Source organism: Motacilla alba, chromosome 14 (assembly GCF_015832195.1).
Source record: "Motacilla alba alba isolate MOTALB_02 chromosome 14, Motacilla_alba_V1.0_pri, whole genome shotgun sequence".
Classification (NCBI taxonomy): Eukaryota; Metazoa; Chordata; class Aves; order Passeriformes; family Motacillidae; genus Motacilla; species Motacilla alba.
The window spans coordinates 15,044,788-15,058,959 of record NC_052029.1 but is presented as its reverse complement, the minus strand read 5'-3'; the positions used below and the strand labels follow the sequence as shown (position 1 = coordinate 15,058,959).

At 61.8% G+C, this 14,172-nt stretch overlaps 2 protein-coding genes across 2 annotated transcripts; one reads left to right on the top strand and one right to left on the bottom strand.

Annotated features, from left to right (window-relative positions):
* Positions 1-966: 966 nt before the first annotated feature.
* LOC119707042 (RNA pseudouridylate synthase domain-containing protein 1-like) lies at positions 967-5,141 on the bottom strand. Its single transcript, XM_038151454.1, has 6 exons — positions 5,000-5,141; positions 4,500-4,691; positions 4,284-4,407; positions 3,690-3,792; positions 3,506-3,607; positions 967-3,356 (listed from the first exon to the last, which is right to left on the bottom strand). Exons 2-6 carry the CDS (start codon positions 4,679-4,681, stop codon positions 2,962-2,964), a joined length of 906 nt encoding a protein of 301 aa, XP_038007382.1. The 5' UTR covers positions 4,682-4,691; positions 5,000-5,141; the 3' UTR covers positions 967-2,961.
* Positions 4,718-13,385, top strand: LOC119707117 (chromosome transmission fidelity protein 18 homolog). Its single transcript, XM_038151651.1, has 19 exons — positions 4,718-5,132; positions 5,450-5,740; positions 5,873-6,037; positions 6,159-6,285; positions 6,366-6,540; positions 6,626-6,715; positions 6,832-6,884; positions 7,082-7,223; positions 7,780-7,992; positions 8,103-8,200; positions 9,040-9,163; positions 9,268-9,395; positions 10,136-10,229; positions 10,308-10,406; positions 11,168-11,298; positions 11,867-12,029; positions 12,109-12,333; positions 12,417-12,566; positions 13,235-13,385. The coding sequence occupies exons 1-19, from the start codon at positions 4,718-4,720 to the stop codon at positions 13,367-13,369; spliced, it is 3,018 nt and encodes a 1,005-aa protein (XP_038007579.1). The 3' UTR covers positions 13,370-13,385.
* Positions 13,386-14,172: the final 787 nt, after the last annotated feature.

Sequence of the window (14,172 nt, the reverse complement as noted above, 5' to 3'; positions counted from 1 at the left end):
CAACAATCCTCTCACACTCAATCCTCCCTCACACAACAATCCTGCCCATCCCACAACAATCCTGTCCCTCACACAACAATCCTGCAGTTCATCAACCATCCTGCCCCTCACACAACAATCCAATCCCTCACACAACAATCCTATCGCACAACAGTCCTCTCACACTCAATCCTCACACAGTCCTGCCCCTCACAATCCCCTCACACAACAATCCTCTCACACTCAATCCTCACACTCAATCCTCTCACACACAATCCCCTCACACTCAATCCTCACACTCAATCCTCTCACAATCCTCACACTCAACCCCCTCACACTCAATCCTCTCACACACAATCCCCTCACACTCAATCCTCTCACACTCAATCCTCTCACAATCCTCACACTCAACCCCCTCACACTCAATCCCCTCACACTCAATCCTCTCACACAGCAATCCTCACACTCAATCCCCTCACACTCAATCCCCTCACACTCAATCCCCTCACACTCAATCCCCTCACGCTCAATCCTCACGCTCAATCCTCACACTCAATCCTCACGCTCAATCCTCACACTCAATCCTCACACTCAATCCCCTCACACTCAATCCCCTCACACTCAATCCTCACACTCAATCCCCTCACACTCAATCCTCACACTCAATCCTCACGCTCAATCCTCACACTCAATCCTCACACTCGATCCCCTCACACACAATCCCCTCACGCTCAATCCCCTCACACTCAATCCCCTCACACTCAATCCCCTCACACTCAATCCCCTCATGCTCAATCCCCTCACACTCAAACCCCTCACACACAATCCCCTCACACTCAATCCCCTCACGCTCAATCCTTCCCCCAATCCTCCCTCACACAACAGGTCGGCCGGGTCGGAGCCCCGGGGCCGCTCCCGCGGGGCCGGTCCGGCCTCATTCCCCTCATTCCTGGAAGCCCCCGGGAAATGGATGCAGAGAGCGGACAGTGAAGGGCAGAGACACGTTTAATACAGCAAATACACCAAAACTGGAACTGCGGAGTGCACGGGACATCACAACTACACCACAACCCCCAGGGCACCGGAGGAGCCGCAGCCCCGTGGGCAGGAGGGGACAGGACGGGGACATTGCCCTGGAACGCAGCCGGGAAGGGCGCCTGGAAAACTCCCTCGGCAGGGTAAGGAAAATTCCCTTTTAGCTGTGGCGCTGGGGACAAGCAGCACACAAAGGCTGGGCTGTGCTCGGGGTGCCAGCTCCATCCATGTCCCCAGCCCTCATCCCAGCCGTGTTCCCAGCAGGGACCGCTCCCGGCGCGGACAAGGCTGGGTCCCCCCTGTCCTGAATCCCCGCTGTCACTTTCCAGCACCTCCTGTCACCCATCAAATCTTTGGCAAACAGATTCCTTGTGTTCCTTCCCAGCTGCAGGGCCTGGCAGAAAGGACAACGGGCTCTTCCAGCCCCTCTGGCACCAGCCCCGAGCCCACCATGCTCGCTCAGTGCCCAGGGCTGGCACCCCAGGCCATCCCCACCCTGCAGTGGTGGCACTAAGCCACAAATGGAAGGGACACATGGAACAAGTGATCCAATCCTCCCCCCACTCCCCCAGGGATTTTGGTGACTTGCAAGGTGTGTTTATCCACAAGGAGAGGGCTGTGACTTTTTATTCCCCCTCGGGGTGGGAATATCAGCTGTATGAACCCCATTAGGTGTGTTTTCAACGGGATGGGGCTGGTGAGGTGACAACAACTCTGGGCATGTGCTGATGTGGTCCTTGAAAGCCCTGGGATGGGGCTGTGTGGCTCCAGCTGTCCCTCCCCAGCTGTCCTGTTCTCCTCATTTCCAAATGTCCCCCAAGGGCTGCAGAGGATGAGCAGGGAAGGGGAAAGCAAAGCAGGATGACCAGCAAAGCAAGGGCACTTCCAAGGGAATTTCTTGGCATTTGTCAAAGCTGAGCTCCTGCCTGCTCTTCCCATCAGTTCTCAGCCTTTCTTTTACCTTTGTTCTTTTCCTGCTGTTCCAGAGCTTTCCCAAACTGCCCAGCTGAAGGACCTGCCTGCAGGACCCTCTGGAAACCTGCCAGGCAGGAGCCACCCCATGGGACCTACACAGGACACTGATGCCTCCTCAAGTGGGTGAGCAGAAAGGGACTTGTGTCCTCTGACCTGTCTCAGCAGGGATAAAAGCAGGAAAGGCAGTGCTAGTAGAAGGAATAATAAAATCCATTAGAAAAGCTTTGGGCTGCTGGCTCTCTGACCACAGAAGTACTAAAAATACCTCATTCCTGAGACCACCTGTATTTTACAAACCCTAAAAGACTAGATTCTCTTCCTAGAAAATTGAAAAAAGTTTAAAATCCATTGGTATCAACCCCTTCACCTTCACCAAACCTTTAAAAACCACCCAGGTGGGCTGAAGGATGGAGGGGGTGAGGGGCAGGGACCTTTCCATGCCCATCCCAGTCCAGTTTCACAGGTCACCCTGGGACTGGGGGACTATCAGTGTCCCCAGAATGTGCTCCAGCCCCCAGTCTCCCACCTCCCACACGACGCAGCAGCTGGAGTGAGGGAATGGGAATGGGGGACAGGGACTGCAGCTGCACCCAGCACGTTCTCACCTCCCTGTGCTGGGCTGCAATTCTGCATCCAAGCATGGAGAGGCTGTGGGAATGGCCATGGCAAAGGCAGTGCCCAGCTGTGCCCGAGCCCCAGGACAGGGATGGAAAGCTTTGGGGTCACTCTCAGCTGGAGTGTGACACCGACTCTGCTGCTGAGGCCCAGCATTGGGAAAGGGACGTCCCGTGAGCAGATGGATGATGGGCATCACAAAATAACCCCACCTGAACCGCTCCTAAAATCCACCTGGCACCAGCCCCAGGAGCGAGGGAAGCCACAGAGGGAGTGCAGGTGTGGAGGCAGCGCTGGGCTCCGTGGGGACCCGCTGGGACAAGGCTGGAGCTGGAAATGCAGGGATGTGCTTTGTGCTCACTCCAGAGCCCACTCAGCCAACCACTGCTCGCACCGTGCCCGCTGCTCCTCCGTCTCCTCCCTCCTGCCTTCACCCCCTGCTCCCTCCTCTCCAGCACCTTCCTGGCTCTCCTCCTCCTCCTGCTGCTTCTGTGTCCCCTTGTCCTTGAGCTCCTGGATGACATCCTCCAGCCGCTGGGTGACGTGCTGGGGCACCCAGTTGCTGTCCATGGCGGTGACGAAGGGGTCCGGCGCGCACACCTCGATCAGCTCCTTGCCGGTGGGAATGCGCAGGTAGTAGGCGTGGAGCATCATCCTGTAGGGATTGCTGTCCTGCCTGTGGCTGTAGGTGAAGTCCCCCACGATGGGGTGGCCGATGGCACTGCAGTGAACCCGGAGCTGGTGAGTCCTCCCTGGGGGGAGAGCGGGAATCAGGGACAGGGAATTCCTGAATCCCTCCTTCGGGGCATGGGGACAAGACACCTAATGGCATTTGTCCCCCTGAGCACGGCAGGTCTCGGCTTCCCTCATCCCTTTCCAGGCTCTGCACCCCTGTCCGCACCTGTCAGTGGCTGCAGCAGCACTTTGGTGACGGGGTCTCCGCTGTAGGATCCATGTTCCAGCACGACCAGCTCCGACTGGCACGGCTTGGGATTCTCACAGCCTGCAAGGAGATCCAGAGGGGGTTTGTGATGCCCCAGCGCATCCCTGGGGGCGCGGGCAGAGCAGGGCACGGGGCTGCTCACCCTCTGTGCCCTCGATGCACATCATGTGGGTCATGCCCTCCGTGGTGTTCTTCCCGATGGCGTAGCGGATCGTCATCCGGCTCTGGCTCACGTGGCCCCTCACCTGGGGACAGGAATGTGCACGCTGAGCCCCGGCACATGCTCCTCACCCACCCCCACGGCAGGAACCACGGAAGCACAGAAAGGGTGGGGCTGGAAGGACCTTAAAGTCCACCCATTTCCCCAAGCCCAACTCCTTGCTGGGGGCAAGGACACCTTCAACACTGCTCCCAGCCCCATCCAAGCTGGCCTTGGACACTTCCAGGGCTGGGGCAGCTACAGCTTCTCTGGGTACTCTGTGCCAGAATTCCTCCCTGATATCCAACCTAACCCTATTCCTTCCCGATATCCAACCTAACCCCCCCTCTGGCAGTAGGAAGCCATTCCCTGTGTCCCGTCCCTCCTTCTTCAAATCCCTCTCCAGCTCTCTTGGAGCCCCTTGAGGCTCCAACTCTGAACCTTTCTCTTCTCCAGCTGAACACCCCCAGCTCCCTCAGGGCAGAGGCGTTCAGGAACACCAGAAGGCCAAGGCAGGAGGCGGCAGGGAGGGCTCACCAGGGCCAGGTAGGCTTTGGTCACCAGGCGCTCCTTGAAGCACTTGTAGGCGCTTCCCGCCGCCGCTTTGTTGAGCGCCACACACAGGGCCCCGCTGGTGGAGAAATCCAGCTGGTGGCAGAACCTGGGAAGGACGCGGGGGTAAAGGAGCGTCCTGGCCATCGCGGGAGTGTCCCCAGCTGAGGGCAGAGCCGGGCTCGGTGCCCAGGCGCTCACCTGAAGCCGTAGTAGGTGTCGGGGTCGGCCAGCTCGGGGAAGCGGTGCTTGAGCTGGCTCTGCAGGGTCAGCGTCTCGTACCACATCTTGCTGTCGATGCGCAGGTCCCAGTGCTTGTTGACCACGATGAAGTCGGAGCTCTGGTACAGGATGGACAGGTTGTCGATGGTGCCCGGCTCCATGGCCAGCGCCCTGCGGGGCAGAGAGAGCCAGGGGGAATGGGGATGAGGAAACGCCAGCTGCGGGCTGGGCACCCCGGGAACTGCCAGCTGCGGGCTGGGCACCCCGGGAACCGCCAGCTGCGGGCTGGGCACCCCGGGAACCGCCAGCTGCGGGCTGGGCACCCCGGGATGGGCACAGCAGCCCCGGACACACGGGACGGGCAGGGAGCAGGGCCTGCAGGTGGGATACTCCAGCAGGGCATGGACATGCACCGGTGCTACCGAGGCACCGGCGTCACCTGCAGCACTGCCGTCACCCTGCGTGTCCCCCAGCCTCACCGGTGTCACACCGCGCGGATGCAGGTCCCACAGCGGCAGGGATGCTACAGCAGCGCTCCAGCCGCCGCCATGCCGATGTCACAGCGCAGCCCCGCCGCTGTCCCGCTGGCCGGGACGGCCCAGCGCCACGCTGGTAAGGCCCATGCCCGCCCCGCTGTCACGCGTGGAGGCCCCGCAGCCGCGCGGTGCTGCCTCTGCCCATCCCGGCGGCGGCGACCGGCCGAGCCCCGCTCCCCGCCGCAGCCCGGCCGCGCTCCGCCGGAGGGCACGGGACAGAGGGGAGGGGACAGGGGACGCGGGGCGGGGACACGGCGGAGAGGACTCCGCACCGCGCAGGAGCGACCCGGGCAGGGCGGAGGTGAGCCGGACCCGGCTGGGGGGACCCGCGCAGCGCCCCCGCCGCCGCCGCTCCGGCCGCCGCCCCGGCCCCGGCCCCGGCGGCTCCCGCAGCGCCTCCCGGCAGCGCTCACACCGCGCCCAATCAGCGCCGCGCCCGCCCGCGCGCCGCGCCCAATCAGCGCCGGCCCCGCCTCCGCCCGCGAGCGCCGCGCCCAATCAGCGCCGGCCCCGCGGCGCGCGCGGGCGGAAGCGCGGCGGGCGCGGGGCCGGTGGCGGCGGCGGGGCGGGCGCGGCGCATGGCGAGCAACGAGAGCGGGCCCGACGATGGGCCCGACGATGGGCCCGACGATGGCTTCTACGAGCGCTTCGCCGACGAGCTGGAGGTGTTGGCCGAGCTGGGAGGTGGGCGCTGCTGCGGCGCCGGGACGGGAGGCGGCGGACGGAGGGAGGGAGCGGGCTGCTCCCTGCTTTGCGCGCCCGTCCCGCCGCGGGTCCCCTCCGGTGACCGGCACCGTGGTCTGGCCTCTGTTGCAGATGAGCCGTTCCCACCCGCCGGCCCCAAAACATCCCAGTTCCGGGGCAAGAGGCAGCCGCCGGAGGAGCCCGATCTCCCCGGGGACTCTCCCGGGGGCACCGGCGCCAAGAAGAGGGACCGGGACTGTGTCCCCGCCGTGTCCCCGGCAGCAGCCGAACCCCGCAGTAGGTTTGAGCCGGTTCCCCGGGTGCTGCTGCCCCCTGTCCCCACGCCCCGAGCGGTGCCGGGTGCTGGAGCATCCCCCGGGTACCACCGTCCGTCAGTGATGCTCTCCGCTTGCTCCAGCCCCGAAGCCCAAGCGGCAGCGCCTGGAAGCTGTTAAGAAGCTCGATTTCGGTGCAGACGATGAGTTGGCTGCGGATATCTCCTGGGATGCTGGCCCGGAGGCGCCTCTGGCTCCCCACAATACCAGGTTGGCCACCCTGAACCCCATTTTTAACAGGAGGGAGGGGAAAGGCCCTTCCCCTGCTGAAGGAATTGGGTGTTTTGCAGCTCGAACCACCTGGAGATGAGTGGAATGATCCCCCTGCAGACCACACCACCCTTGGAAAAGAAGAGGGTCCTGAGGAGACCCCCCATCCTGGAGGATTACATCAACGTGACTTCCACCCAGGGCACCAGGGTCTTCCTGGTGCTGAGGGATGACCCCTGCAGGACAGGGCTGGAGGTGAGGAGGGCTCTGAAGGTCAGGTTTGCTCCTCTGTGGCCTCCAGGTGGCTCAGGATGGGGCTGGCTGTGCTGTGTCCTTGCAGCTCCCGGATTCCCTGGGCTGGAACGCTCGCAGGCCGCTGCACTTGCTGGGGGTGCCCTTCTCCTACCTGAAGGAGCAGGTGGATGAGGAGGTACCACATCTCCCTGACCTTCCCCTCTGTCCCTGCTGGCCACTGGGCTGGCTCCCAAATTGCTGTCCCCAGCCAGGACTGAGGAGTGTCTCTGACCCCTCTTTGTTGTGCTCAAGCGCCGCAGGCAGGTTGTGGAGGCCTCCCAGCAGCTGACAGAGATCATAAATAGGTGAGATGCTGGCAGGAGATCCCTCCCCAGTCCCTGCCACGCTGCTGGATTTGCCTCCCTCACAACCAAGTTTTGGGGGACCTACAAGCAGAGGAGCCTTTTTGCCCTCATCACCCCCAGCTTGGGGCGTCTGGGTGGAGTTCCCACCCTGCCCTGGCTCCTGGGGTGCTTTGGGGTAAACGAATTCCCTGCTGCAGTTGCCTGGGGAGCGAGCCCAGCGCCGAGAGCCCGGATCCCAGCATGGACACAGCTCCTGCAGCCCAGGAGGAGGATGCACCCCACTGCCTCTGGGTGGACAAGTTCACCCCCCGGCGCTACATGGAGCTGCTCAGTGATGATGTGAGGTGCTGGGACAAGAGGGGGCTTGGCATGGGTGGGGTCAGCACCTCTGCAGCTCTTCCTTAATGCCATGGGATCAGGAGCTGCCTTTGGAAGCGCTGGCTGGGGGCTATGTTTGTGCTGCTGGGCCTCAGAGCAGTCCTGAGTCCCTGGGAGCTTGGGATGGCAGCTTTGCACTGGGGGCTGGGGATGTTCTGGCAGATAAACCTATGGAAGGTCACCAGAACGAGACAAGAAATATTGAGAGGATTTTAGCCAGAAATTGTTGGCTATTTTGAATTTTTTGAGGGGATGTTTGAAGATTTGTAGGGAATTGGACGTGCTGGGAATTGCTGAGTGGAGCCAAGACAGGGCAGGGCCAGCAGGGATGGGGCTGATGTGACTGACCCAGGGATTCCCTGAGGGATGAGGCTGAGCTGGGAAGGGACACGTTCCCACCTTGTCCCAGGGAGGTGGCAGGTGGAACCCTGAGCAGCCTCCTCCATGAAGGAGAGCCTTCCCCTGCCCTCGGCTGGGGTTTTGCCGGGTTCCACGGGTTCTCCCTGCTCTCCTGCAGTACACCAACCGCTGCCTGCTCAAGTGGCTCAAGCTGTGGGACACGGTGGTGTTTGGCAAGGACAAGGCTGGCAAGAAGCCCAACCCCAACCCCGCAGCTCACCCCCCGCTCGGCCATGCCAAGGAGCATCCCAACAAGTGGAAAACCAAGGTGCAGCTCACCGAGGAGATGCTGGAGGCCGAGCTGGACCAGCACAAGAGACCCAAACACAAGGTGAGCAGGAGGGGACGTGGCTGTGGTCCCGGTGTGCCACCAGCTGAGGAGCAGTGTTGTCCCCTGTGAGGAGGAAGCCCTCCAGGCGTGACCTCCCCTCTGTGCCACAGGTGGCCCTGCTCTGTGGGCCCCCTGGCCTGGGCAAGACCACGCTGGCCCACGTCATCGCCAGGCACGCGGGGTACAACGCCGTGGAGATGAACGCCAGGTGAGCCCCCCGAGTGCCAGGTGAGCACCCCCGAGTGCCAGGTGAGCCCCCTGAGTGCCAGGTGAACCCCGAGTGCCAGGTAAGCCCCGAGTGCCAGGTGAACCCATGCCCTGCCCACAAAAGGGGACGGGTGATGCTGTGGCAGAGGTGTTGCTGGACGTGATGGTGGCCTGGGGGTGATGCTGGAAGTGATGCTGTTCTGGAGGTGATGGTGTGCTGGGAATGATGGTGCCCCAGAGGTGGAGATGTGCTGGAGGTGATGCTGTCCCAGGGGTGATGCTGGAGGTGATGGTGATGCTGTTCTGGAGGTGATGGTGCTCTGGAGGTGATGCTGGTGGTGATGGTGCTGTGGAGGTGATGAAGCTGTTCTGGAGGTGATGCTGTCCCAGGGATGATGCTGGAGGTGATGGTGTTCTGGAGGTGATGATGCTGTTCTGGAGGTGATGGTGCTCTGGAGGTGATGGTGATGCTGTTCTGGAGGTGATGATGCTGTTCTGGAGGTGATGCTGGTGGTGATGGTGCTCTGGAGGTGATGATGCTCTTCTGGAGGTGGTGATGTTGCTCTGGAGGTGATGATGCTCTTCTGGAGGTGATGGTGATGCCATTCTGGAGGTGATGATGCTGTTCTGGAGGTGATGCTGTCCCAGGGATGATGCTGGAGATGATGGTGATGCTGTTATGGAGGTGATGGTGCTCTGGAGGTGATGGTGATGCTGTTCTGGAGGTGATGCTGGAGGTGATGGTGCTCTGGAGGTGATGATGCTGTTCTGGAGGTGATGCTCTCCCAGGGGTGATGCTCTCCCACACCCAAAGTGACCTGTCCCTGTGTCCCCTCGCAGCGATGACCGCAGCCCCGAGGTGTTCCAGACCCGCATTGAAGCTGCCACCCAGATGAGGTCGGTGCTGGGCTCCCACGAGAGGCCCAACTGCCTCATCATCGACGAGATCGACGGCGCGCCCGCGGTGAGCCCTGGGGCACCAGCCCCTCAAACATGGCCCCATTAACAGCTCCCCCGCCGTTCCACCAGCAAGAACCCATCCCTCCCATCTTGTTTTCTTCCCCCCAGGCCTCCATCAACGTCCTGCTGGCCATCATCCAGCGGAAGGACGGCGAGGGCGAGGCGGGCGCGGGGCGGCGGCGGCGGCGCGAGGGAGGGCTCCTGCTCCGGCCCATCATCTGCATCTGCAATGACCAGTGAGTGTCACCTGCCTGGGGGGGCACAGGGACACCAAACCCTGCCCCCAGGCAGGAGGTGGCTGCTGGGGGTGTCTCTGTCTGAGTGCGGCTCCTCCAGTGCTGGGGTTGGTTTGGGCCTCTCGCATTGAGGGGCTGGAACGTCTGCAGGGAAGGGAACGGAGCTGGGAAGGGGCTGGAGAATTGCTGAGGGAGCTGGGAAGGGGCTGCAGAGTTCCTGAGGGAGCTGGGAAGGGGCTGCAGAGTTCCTGAGGGAGCTGGGAAGGGGCTGGAGAGTTCCTGAGGAAGCTGGGAAGGGGCTGCAGAGTTCCTGAGGAAGCTGGGAAGGGGCTCAGCCTGGAGAAAAGGGGGCCCAGGGGGGACCCTGTGGCTCTGCACAGCTCCTGCCAGGAGGGGACAGTGAGGGGGTCAGGCTCTGCTCCAGGGAACAGGGACAGGAGCAGAGGGAACGGCCTCAGGGAAAGTTTAGATTGGATCTTTGGGAGAATTCCTTCATGGAAAGGGCAGCCAGGAATTGGTTGGCCCAGGCTGCTCAGGGCAGGGGTGGCGTCCCCATCCCTGAGGGGATTTCAGAGCCGTGCACGTGTGGCACTTGGGGACATCATTTCACGGTGACTTTGCAGTGCTGGGGGAACAGTTGGACTCCACACTCTGGGAGGTCTTTCCCAACCTCAGTAATTCCAGGATTAAGGAGGGAATTCCGTGCCGGGCTCTCTCACCCCCGCGTTTCCCTCCCGCAGGTTCGTGCCCGCGCTGCGCCCGCTCCGGCAGCAATCCTTCCTGCTCAGCTTCCCCCGCACCGCGCCCTCCCGCCTCGCCCAGCGCCTCAGCGAGGTCTGGCCTCTCCCAGGGTCCCCGTGGCTCAGGGGTGTCCCCCGTCCCCTCCCCGCTGAGCCCTGTCGTGCCCCGCAGATCGCGCTCCGGCAGGGAATGCGGGCGGACACGGGCGCGCTGCTGGCGCTCTGCGAGAAAACCGACAGCGACATCCGCTCCTGCATCAACACCCTGCAGGTGCTGGGACACTGCCAGGGCCTGGGGACACTGCCAGGGCCCTGGGGACAGGGGGAGAACCCTGGGGACACTGCCAGGGCCCTGGGGACAGGGGGAGAACCCTGGGGACAGGGGGATGGCCTTGGGGACATGGGCATGGCCCTGGGAACAGGGGGAGGGTCCTGGGGACACTGCTAGGGCTTGGGGACATGGGGAGGGCCCTGGGGAGAGGGAGACGGCCCTGGGGACATGGGCATGGCCTTGGGGACAGGGGGATGGCCTTGGGGACAGGGGGATGGCCTTGGGGACATGGGGAGGGCCCTGGGGACAGGGAGAAGGCCCTGGGGACATGGGCATGGCCTTGGGGACATGGGGAGGGCCCTGGGGACACTGCCGGGGCCTGGGGACACTCCCAGGGCCCTGGGGACATGGGTATGGCCATCAGGACACAAGGATGGCCCTGAGGAGACGAGGATGGCCATCAGAACATGGGCATGGCTCTGGGGACATGGGCATGGCCCTAGGGACACAGGGATGGCCATCAGGACATGGGGATGGCTCTGGGGACATGACAGTGGCCCTGGGGACACGCTCCTGCTGCAGCTCGAAGCTCACATGGGGACAGAGGGGACAGAAGTCCCTTCCAGGCAGATCCCTGAAGCATCTCCCGCTCCCCTGGGGTGTTTTGAGCCCTGCCCGTGGAGGACGAGGGGGTGGCTGTGTCCAGCTGCTCCCAAGGGCTTTGGGATCCCCGTCCCCTCCATCCCCTGCCCCTGCTGCAGTTCCTGCACGGCCGAGGGCAGAAGGAGCTGAGTGTGCAGATGGTGCAGACCATGAGGATTGGCCTGAAGGACCAGAACAAGGGGCTCTTCTCCATCTGGCAAGAGATCTTCCAGCTGCCCAAGCCCCAGAGGTAGGAGGGGAGGGGGTTTTACATCTCTTGGGTGCCTGGGGGGTGGTATTCCCATTTCCCAGAGAAGCTGGGGCTGCCCCATCCCTGGAAGTGTTGAAGGGAGGCTGGGTGGGACCTGCAAGGTCCTGGAGAGCAGCTTCTTGAGGGGATTTGTGTCCGTCAGAGAATCCTGGAATGGTTTGGGTTGGAAGGGACCTCAGAGCCCATCCAGTGCCACCCCTGCCATGGCAGGGACACCTTCCACTGTCCCAGACTGCTCCAGCCCCATCCAGCCTGGCCTGGGACACTGCCAGGGATCCAGGGGCAGCCACAGCTTCCCTGGGCGCCTGTGCCAGGGCCTGCCCACCCTCCCAGGGGATTTCTTCCCAATTTTTCCCAATATTCCTTCCCAATGTTCCTTCTAAGCCTTTCCTCTCGGTTTAGAGCCATTCCAGATGCTTTGTTACCACTCCCCTTAGCTCCCAACAATTCAGCCCTGGCATTGCCTCCAGTCCAGTTTCCAAGGATCCAGATATTCCTCCAGACTGGGAAACCCTCCCCCTCAGCTCTCCCCTTTGGGCTCCCCCAGGCACAGGATAGGAATGGACCCCACTTTGCCAGCCCAGCTCCTGCTGGGGGACGAGGACCTGTCCCACCCTGGGCGCTCGGGGGGCTTCAGTTCCTCCTCCCAGCGCTTCCAGCACATCCTGCACCTCTCCATCTCCTCGGGAGAGCAGGACAAGCTGGCCCAGGTGAGAGCAGCCGTGGGGCCGGAGGGAAGCTCAGAGCCCCAGCCGGGTGGGCTCCGTCTGATCCCACCCCCTCCTGCAGGGCCTGTTTGAGAACTTCCTGAACGTGAAGGTGCGGGATTCCAGCCTGGGCTCCGTCTGCCTGGCCCTGGAGTGGCTGGGCTTCTGTGACCTGCTGGGCCGGGCCGTGCTGCAGGGCCAGAGCTTCCAGCTGCTGCGCTACCTGCCCTTCCTGCCCGTGGCCTTCCACCTGCTCTTCGCGGCCAGCGCCGTGCCCCGGCTGGCCTACCCCAGCAGCCAGCCCGAGGCGAGTGCAGGGGGGCCCACCGACGGCCTGCCGCGGCTCCGGCCCTGCGGGGACGCCGCCTGAGTGTCCCCTGCTGTCCCCAGGCCGCGGCCAAGCTGAGCCAGATGCAGAACGTGGTGCTGTCCGTGGTGTCGGGGGTCGCGCCCGGCGCCCGGAGCCGCGCGGGGCAGCGGGCGCTGGTGCTGGACGTGCTGTGCCTGCTGCTGGACATCATCGCCCCCAAACTGCGGCCCGTGAGTGTCCCCAGCCCCCGGCCTGCTCCCCAGAGCCCCCTGAGAGCCCCACTGTCACTGCGGGACACGAAATGACGGCACGCACACTGCTGGCCTCAAGGGGAAGAAAAAAGGGAAGTTTATTTTCTGACTTCAACATTCCTAGTTTTCCAAAAGTGGCAGTGGATTGGAGGGTGACAGTGCCACCTCTCCAATGACCCTGCACAGACCAACAGTCCATCAGTTCTCTCCTCCTCCATAAAAGAATGCAAAACAATGAGTTATTTACAGGATTGTGTGTGAGAAAGTTTGTTACAAGAATGCAGACATCAGGAGGCTTAGCAAAATCTTAAAAAATCAGGGCCACACCCCACCTGATGAGCTAGCCTGGATTTCTGTCCCAAATCCGGGCTGGGTTTGGTGTCTCAGCTGCTGCAGAAGCTGGGGGTGAGGTGCTGAGGTGCCCAACTGTGTGGAGGGGTCCTGAGCCCCACCTGGGCTGGGCTTGGCTGAGCAGGGCTTTGGGGAGCTCCCAGAGTCACCCCCACCCAGGAGAGGGTCTGTCCCTGCTCTGGGAAGGACACGTGTCCCAAGAAAGAGCTAAACTTGATCCGGGTCCTTCCTCAGGCAGAAACAAAGCCCCTGCTTGGGCTGCCTGGGGTTTGCAAGCTCTGCTGTCCCCCGGCCAGGTGAACACGCAGCTCTACAGCCTGAAGGAGAAGCAGCAGCTGGCCGAGCTCATCAGCACCATGCTCACCTACAACCTCACCTACCTGCAGGAGCGCCTGCCCGAGGGCCAGTACGTCTTCAAGCTGGATCCGTGAGTGCTGGGGAGGGGCACTGGGGGTCCCAATCCCTCCCTGGGAGGGCGGGCGGGCCCTGGAATGGAATTCCCAGAGAAGCCGGGGCTGCCCCATCCCTGGAAGCGTCCAAGGCTGGGTTGGGTGGGAGCTGGAGCAAGTGGAAGGTGTCGGGGTTGGAGCTGGATGATTTTAGGATCCCTCCCAACCCAGAGCATCCCAGGGTTCTGTGGTGATCCTCAGGAAGGAGTCGGGACTTTTGGCTCTGCTCCATCCCCAGATCAGCTGCCCCATCCCTCCCTTGGGCAGGGCAGGTTGGGTTTATTGGGATTAAAGGGAAGGGAGCAGCTTCCAGTGGCTGTCACCAGGAGGTGGCAGGACAGGCCTGACCCACCGGGGCACCTGGCAGCTGGGTGCCAGCATCTCTGGCAGACAAATCCGATGTCACCAGCAAAAACCTGGGCTTTATTTCTTTAAAACTTTCTAAAGCATTGCTTTGACAACTGATTTCTGAAGGACTGCAGAGCCACCTGACTCAGGGCTTGGCTCCTTTTATTTTAGGGGCAGTAATAGTGGATAAATTGTGGATAAATAGAAAAAAATTAGTGGATAAATAGTGGATAAATAGTGGATAAATAGCAAAAAAATAGTGGATTAATAGTGAATAAATAGTGGCTAAATAGTGGATAAATAGTGGGTAAATAGTGGATAAATAGTGGGTAAATAGCAAACAATTAGTGGATAAATAGTGAATAAATAGTGGCTAAATAGCAAAAAACCAGTGGCTAAACAGGGGATAAATATGAAATATTCAGAGCTGGCAGAGG